Raw genomic sequence first — 8,379 nt, 5'->3', positions numbered from 1 at the left:
CCTCCATTGCCAAGGAAATCCAAAATGTTACTTTTACAGACTCTTTTAAAAATTACATAGATCTACTTGATGTAAAACTACGTTATATTTTCTGGAACAGTGTTTTATATAATACTACAATGTAGGAAAGTAAACGTCATTTTTTCATGGATAAAGGACACATCTTTTTTAAACAAAAGACTGTGTTTTTTGTAAATAGGATTTAGGATTTACTTCAGTGGAAAATTTCCGCTGAAGTAACATCTTTATTGTTTTCATTGGAATGAACAGGTTTTGCTCATCGGGGTTCCTGAGTAAACATTGCTACAGACCCAGGAAGTGACTCTAGAGTGAATTTTCCCAACTACTAAAACTGATGTATGATTGTTTCCTTCTTTTCCATGGCTTTTCAGGTGAAAAACAATCCAGCAACGTAAGGAGTTACAGCTTAGAACAAGAATTTCTAGCTGCACGCTGCCGCCCCATATCAAATCAAACACATTGTTCTGTTTTTTCTATGCAAGAAGACAGAACGCAGTAGAATTTGCTCTAAAACAAGACATTTAAAGCCAAATAGACGAGACAACTTCAAAAACCAACAGTGTGGCTTTACTGTAGTTTTATGACATGATCAAACCCATAGCACCAATCTCCTCTTTACAGTGATAAATAGTAAAAGCTTAGATATTATGAATTAAAAGTACATTTTTTTTTCAGTTACAAAAACCAAAAAAAAAAAAAACCCTCATTATTCCACAATCCGTAAATGATCAATCATTAATAATTACATTTTTTTCCAGTAGTGACAAGTTTGGTCAGCATGTTTACCAGAGCTTAACCCATGTGACGAGGACTATCTATGGTGCATTCACTGCAGGAACACAATGACATAACAATGGCATTAAAGGCAATAACATTTCTGAAAAGGAAGATTTTAAAAGAAAACAAAAGTTGTGTCTTTATGTCAGAGGACTGTGAATCATACACAGAAATCAAGGAGGAATTTGAGGACTGTAAAAATACACAGCAAGCGATAAAACCAAACTGACAAATGTGCATGTATGCTTGAGTGAATCTCCAAGGGCCTGAATGGCATGGGAATCAGCTTTTAGCAGATACCGGGGGGGAGGAAGAAAGGAGTCCCGTTGCGAAAGAGTTGAATTACCATTTCACTGAAGAATGAACACAAAGCTCGCTGGAAGTAGAGGGGAATCAATCATCCACTGAAGAGCGGTGTTGAAATATGGATATTTGGGAGCACTCAGACTGGTAAGGAAAGTGAGCGCTGGGAGTCCTGGCTGGCACAGCTGTTTGACCATCACACACCACAAAACAAAAGTAAATCTGTCCACAGGGGAAAACACAATCAATCTTTACGGCCTTCATGTGAACAAATTCAATTTAAGAACCTGTAAGTAGTTAATGGAAATAAGATACCAACAGAGTTTAGAAGCCAACTCCTCCTCGAGCCATGCAGTAGCCCAGCTTGTTCTGGTTTCCAAGGAATGACATGGCGCCCACATATGCCTCGATGGTGATTGGTTGATTGAGGACCGTTACGCCATTAGCTTTTCCAGGTACTGGATTTCTGGCGTGAGCTTTTTCTGCTGCCGCCTTCAGATGCTCCCTGAATTTATCAAGCTGTGGATGACAAAGAGTCGTATTTTTTAAAATCCGATTTTTTTCTCCAAAAGGAGAAAACAGGATAATCTCAATGAATTCCAGAAAAAAATATAGTTTCAAACAAAAAAATATTTAATAAAATAACAAAAAGAGGTGTTAGAATTTTTCAAGAGTAAAAAAAGATTCTTTTGTACTTTGAATGTATGATACATTTTTATATTTTAGTAATTTTCAGCTCCTCTTTTTTTCTGTTATTTTTGGAGGGTACCTCTAAATTGAATAAAACTTTATTCATGTATTAGATCACAATCCCAAGGAGCCCAAACACAGACATTTTTTTTCTAAAAGTTCCTTATTGTTTCCCCTTTGACAGAGTCTAAGCTTCATTTCAGTCTGCACACCCAATATTAGATCCATCCTATGAAGATACTAAAGAAACTTCATTGTTATAGGTGGTGTAAAGACATCTTCCTTCAACGGTTGAAGAACTTTGCAGCATAGATTGGATCTCTATAGTGACGCCCTCTTGTGAAGAGTGATGAGTAACAGGGTTATGTGGGGGTTATTCAGGGGAGATACAAATTCCTTTAAAAAAATCACTCAAATAAAGCTTTTATATTCTAGCTCCAAACCAGCTGTAAAAACATGTCTGGAACTTTATGAGACGGATCCTAAAACGTCCTGACAAACTTCTCAATACTGTGTGCAAAATGCACAACAAAAGAACTGAATCCTCTTCAATGATCCAATACAACAGCTTAAATGAAAATAAATGTAAAAGCAGAAATTGTCCAAAGATAGACGTCAATCTTCTTTGAATCTTAGTTTCATTTATCTAGTGATGTGAAAGAGTATTTTTCCCTCCCAGACTGACTCAATCCCTCAAAATCATCTTCTGAGCTGCAGCTCTGTCCCTGAAGGGAGCATGAATATCTAGAGTGTAGAATTCATGCTTTCATCAGCATGTTGTCCGACCCCGGACCATCATACTACCTCCACTGTGTCTGACTGTTGCATCTCTTTTTCTACAAAAGTTGTTAGTTAGTATATAAGGAAATGCACGCCTCCATTCCTGTTTCGTCTCACATGTTGTGAATTATCCAGATCAGGGGTGTCCAAATCCAGGCCTCGAGGGCCGACCTCCTGCTGAAGACCCTGAGTTATCAGCTGTGGATTACCTGGATCAGGTGTGTTTAGTGTTACCACTCTAATAGACAAACCCGCCTCAAGCCCAACATGGGCCATAATGTATAAAAAAATGGACACCAGTTAGAAAAATGAATAGTTTATTTACTAAAAGGATACCCCTGAAAAGTAAGAACAATAATGAAATAACTAGTGTGCTGTTTCAAACAAAAATGTAAAACAAAGGGAATTGGAACATTGGCCAAACATAAAATAAGTCAGAGAGACACCTGACCCAGCCATGTCGACCGTCAGAGTCAGCATCTCCCTGCTAACCAAAATCTAACTCATGAAAGGAAACAAACAGAGTCTGCAAACTAAGACTACCGAGGTCCAACCCCAAACTAAAATAACAAAACCCAGCAGTATAAGACTGCTGAGGAAAAAGAGTCGGAGAACAGACTGAAACACACCAGCATACAACCAACAAAAACCCAAACAGCTCCTCAGCCTCCTGCTCTGCTCGCTACCGCCCTGACTGAGGCCTCCTCCGACTTTAATGGTCAGCAGGTGCCAATAAAGGAATATTGGCCACACATGCCAAGTGGGCAGGAGGACAGGGTATGGAAAAGGGCGTGGCAGCAGGACGTAAAATTAACCAATAAGGTGCTTCCATAGGAGGAGGGTTGAAAAACATGTAAGACACAGGCCCTCGAGGCCTGGATTTGGACACCCCTGATCTCGATGTTTGTGACAGATGTGAAAAGTCGGAGTTCTTTTACTCTGAACTCTCCAATAAATTCATTTTTGTTCTCAATGACTGGATCCTCAACTCTGACCTAAACTGGGTCCACAGGTTGTGTTGCTCCTTTGTGCTCCTGGATGAGTCCTGGAGTCATTTTGTGAAGGCCCTTCACTGTATAGAGTTTTCTTCTTTGATGGAAAGTGGTTCTCTCAGTGGTACTCTGGAATTCCACATCAGAAGAAATGCCTTTGTAAAGCATGATGTGATCTTTTTATTTGTTTGTCATCTTTTGAACCCATTTCTTGACCTAGCAGATGCTTCCATCTGTAGCCAGCTTTATAAATATTGATTTATTTTTGTGTAACTTTTTTGTTAACTTGAATCACCTGAATCACTAATTGTTGCCATTTTTGTTTGCTATTGTCTACCTGAGACCTTTACTACATTATTTTATATTAACTAGTATTGTAGTAGACAATGTTTTCTCACTCAGTAGTAACTTTTTATCACTTTTTGTGAGTATTTTTAATTTTGGACATGTTTTTCTAAATGAAAAAGTAACGGTTTAAAAATGTAGTTCAATCAGCATGGCTGTAGATGTCTGGATCAAAACTGAAAAGGAAACTGGATCACTTCAAAGATTTGATGACAGACTAAAGTTAATTTAGACGTTTTTTTGCTGCCTAAAAAGCCTGGGGGCTTTCACAACATGTCAACTATAATTTTCACATAACCTAGAAAAAGATAATTATCTAGTTTTAAAATCTGTGCAAAGGTTGCAGTTTGATTGCAGGTTTGGGGAGTTTTCTTAATTTATCTGGAGCAACTGTGGTCTTTAAGTCCCACTGCCCTGCATGTTTTTCTGTGCTTCCCAGCACACCTTAAAAAAAAAAAGAAAGAAAACAGTGATTTATTTTCAGACTTGAAAGGGAAACATGTAAAACATGCAGGATAGTGGTATTTTGAGGAGCAGGACTGAGGAACGCTGATCCAGAACATCCAGGTGTGCTTCAGTTCCAGTAATAAAAAGTTACACAGAAATGAAATCTGACAGCAAATTCTAGGTAACATTTCTGTCTCATGACTCATGTGACCACACTATAAAACTCTCAACCTGCCTCTTCTTGATGGAATAGTTGGAAAAACAATATTCAGAGCAGACGATTTTCTAACATTCCAAATAAAAATCACCAGAAAAACAGCTGCTGCGAGTTTGTTTGATTTGAAAGAACTTCAGCTAAAAAAGAGCAGCACTTACGTCACAGAGAGAAGCAAAGGTGTCGTTGGTGCTCGACACGGGGTGGGAAGTGAAGGTGATGAAGGGGAAGTCGGTTGAAAAGGGGTTCCACTTGGAGGAGAAGGAGGGTTCTCTCAGGCGGTCCCAATCGATGCGCAGGCCTACCCCTTCTCTCCTGCAAACACAACAACACAAAGCTTTTCAGCATCTGACTCGTGTGACAACACTGTCAGCTTGCTCTCGTCAGAGACGGATTACATCACTGACAGCTCTCCACAAACAAGGACTTGTTTAGTTTTCATTTGACAGCCATGTACACAAGCCTACTGCGGCTCCACGCACATCCACGTGCAAAAGCCTGAGCAAAAGACTGTGACAACTGTGAAGTAACGACTTTTGTTTTCCTGGCTTTTTATGACAAGATCAGGAGTGAATGTTTTCTTTTAACTTAAAACAGACTGCGGAATTCTTACTGTGTAGTTACTATCTTTACTCCCCTTTCCTTAAAATGAAAGAGTGATGCACTACGGTCAAAGCAACAAGGAGACAAATGAAATCCAAGTCCCTGATTGGTCAACCTGGTTTACCTTTCAGCGTGTGGGTAGTGGGTTTAATAGGTACAACCTGAACACAGTCTTAGGTCCGCTAAGTTTTGAGGGTTTTGAATGCAGAAGCCTGAAATGCAGTATTACACGTTTACATAGACTTTTCATCAAAAGTGGCGGCTTGAACGTGTGTTGTCGAGAATGCAGCTTAACTTCTTTAGGCGCTATAAAAAGGCCAAGGTGCCCACTGGCTGTGATGGGCATCTTTTGGCCATTGGAACCGCCCACTTCCTGGCTGTGCACTTCCGGTTAACCTTACAGCTCCGGAAAGTTCTAAATTCATTGAATCGAGCTTAATTACAGCCCCTGCATTTTGACCACGACGCAACCTCTTCCTCTCCAGGTGCCAGTCCCGTGCTAAGGTGGAGGCCTTCCCCCTATAGGAGTGTCCTATGAAGGGATTCACAAGTGTGTCCGCTGCCTCACGTGAGGGGGTGAATTATATTTTAGGTGTTTCTCTGGGAGCCTCCACCTCTCTTAGCTAATCCAGGCTTCAACAAACACATTTTTTCTCCCCATTTAGTTCATGGTGTGTTTTACTGAACTTTTTTTAATTGTGTTTTTAGAATCTTTGTAATAAAAATTAATTTGAACTCTGAAGCCACGCCTCCAGCCTTTGTGTGCAATTGACCTATTGCATGGTCCTATGTACCAGTCCCACGCCTCCCATGTCAAAGCTCTGACCAAAGCTGTCATCACTCTAAACACAGCTGGACAAGCATGGTCTACTGTGTTCAGATAATCCTCAAACTCTGTGCTGCAGCACAGGTGGGGGAGGCCATCCAGCTGAAGAGGGAAGCAGGCAGATGGATCCAGCCTTTGCTTTTTCTGAGAATGAGATGTGTTTGTGGGTCTCATTGGAAGAGGGCCTCTGGTTGACTGGGGTTGAGGCTGCTACAGAGGATAGAGACTCCACTGATGTAGGTCCCTGGGCTTTCAGAGATTATCCATCCAGTTTCTAATATAACAGGGACATGCTTTCTGTTGTTGACTCTTCACATTCAGTTTCAGTCTGAACAATGTTTTAACAAACATTTAAGTGATGACAGGCGGGGTCTTGAGGTCTGTGTCTGGTGGTGGTATAATGGTATGGGAGTACCATATTCTTAGTATTTGTCAGGGGTTCCTAGCAGACTGGGATCACACCTAAATCGACATTTCTTTAAGATGGCTGGACTAGAAGAATGTTAGAAAAGCATGAAACAAAAAGAGTCAATACTCCAATCCAAAAATGAACAATTAATGTAGGGCGATCCCATGTTTACCAGGATTAGAGGTAATTGCGGGGCGCTGATCATGTTCTTGTTCTGCTGTTCTGTCCTTTTATTTTTAAAGTAAACACAGTAGGAGTTACAGGAAAAGCCCCCAGGTCATATCCTTTCTCAGCCTAATGAAACCTCAGAACACTGAGAGCAAACACACTGTGCAGATCCCCCGTTTGAACTGATGTTGATGCTGATCTCCACAGCGTGACGATACTGTATTTGTAGTTCTCCGTTTACTGAGAGCCCATCAAACCTGGTCTGAGGCAGTGATTTGTCAAGCTGGTTTTTTTTTCCATCTATGTTCAAAAGGTAAGGGGTCACAGAGAGTCTAACACGAGATACTATGCAAAAATCTCCACACATAAGCCAACTTCAATGAAGAGATGGACATTTGAGTGAAAAAAAAAACTGAATCTGACAAAGGTTTGATAAAATAAAACTTTCAATACTTCACAACTTCAACCATTAGAATAGTTCAATTTCCAATGGCCTGGGTTTGAACATACACTGAAAAAAGTGAAACATTGGATCAATTAACAAATTTGTTACATTTAAAATTATTAGTTTTTTTTAATCAAATCACATTTTTAAGAAGATGCTTTACTCAAATTAAAAATGTAATTTGATAAAAACAAACATTTTTAAATTTAAATTTGTTAATTGATCCAATATTCCACTTTTTACAGTGTAGCTTTACAGTGAAAGCAGCAGAAAGTTACAAAAATAAGGATTTAAGAAGATAAAATCATCAAAAAAATTCAACAAAAAAAATCTGTTTCAGGGTGTTAGTCTGAATTATTACCAAATTCATTCACAAAGTTTATACACACTGCAACAGTAAGTTCAAAACCTTGAACTAACTGTACGATTAGACCAATTAACTATAAAAGCAGCTGTTGTTCATTTTCGCTCTTTGTCTAGTTCAATAATTGTCAATCAAAACGTTGCTTTGCCTTCGTAGAAAGGACAACAGTTTTATTATTATGCTTATGATGATCAGCTTTACACAGCTATCTAATCAAGTTATTGGACTCTACAGAACTACAATATCTGAAAGAGTTTGAATGAGTACATATTTTCAGTAACAAACACTTGAAGATAAATCAGTTGTAGAATTTTTTCTTGCACCTATGGGATACTGCAAAATCAGGAACCTCCACCATAAACTCGTGTTTTCCTACTTCTAGATTGCCATCCTCCCATTGCACGCTCAATCCTGGCAATTACAGTATTGGATGTTTTTTTAAAACCTGTTTTAAGAAACTGTTTTTTCACATGACCTCAGGTGGGGATTGCTGGTTTTTTTTTGTTACAAAGATTATTGGTTTGTGGGTTTTTTTAAACATTAGTGAACCTCCAAGGATCTGAAAAGATTCTTGATAGAATTTTTTACCAAATAAGCCATTTTTCTAACATTTGGACTCAATAAATCCAAGCCTAAACCTCCTGTAAATGACTTGTCAAAGGGATTGCTGAACCTTGACTGACAACAGCAATCCCACATCATAATACTACCGCCTCAGGCTGCAAAGAAGGCCCTCTCCACTACCTTGATTCCTCTTTGCACTGCACCTATTGAGTGCAAATGATTTCCCAACGGTTTTCTGATTTGTTTTAATGATCCGTCATGCTGAGGTGTTTGTTTTACCAAGTGCCTTGTGCAACAGAACACTTCCTGACAAACAGAATAAAACGCCTGAGGCTAAACAATAGCAGCTGATATGTCACGGTCGCAGGGAGGGGCTCCATCATAATGCAACCATCCTTCCCTGTTTACACAAGTACTTTAGGAACAACAAT

At 39.3% G+C, this 8,379-nt stretch overlaps 1 protein-coding gene across 3 annotated transcripts in view; it reads right to left on the bottom strand.

The window, feature by feature from the left end:
• Nucleotides 1-566: 566 nt before the first annotated feature.
• The window catches only part of tprg1 (tumor protein p63 regulated 1), a 26,694-nt gene continuing 18,881 nt past the window's right edge, over nucleotides 567-8,379 (bottom strand). For 2 of the 3 annotated variants that reach the window (XM_024278126.2, XM_036211663.1), the window contains 3 exons: nucleotides 4,731-4,884; nucleotides 1,421-1,620; nucleotides 567-1,323 (listed from right to left, as the gene is read on the bottom strand). In XM_024278126.2, the coding sequence (XP_024133894.1) occupies nucleotides 1,426-1,620; nucleotides 4,731-4,884 (349 nt within the window). In that variant the 3' untranslated portion in view covers nucleotides 567-1,323; nucleotides 1,421-1,425. Of the gene's footprint in view, nucleotides 1,324-1,416; nucleotides 1,621-4,730; nucleotides 4,885-8,379 lie in introns of all 3 variants that reach the window. The other variant, XM_036211664.1, reaches the window with a different exon arrangement.

The sequence above is a fragment of the Oryzias melastigma genome, linkage group LG4 (genome assembly GCF_002922805.2).
Source record: "Oryzias melastigma strain HK-1 linkage group LG4, ASM292280v2, whole genome shotgun sequence".
Lineage (NCBI taxonomy): Eukaryota > Metazoa > Chordata > Actinopteri > Beloniformes > Adrianichthyidae > Oryzias > Oryzias melastigma.
This window is presented reverse-complemented; position numbering and strand designations above follow the sequence as displayed.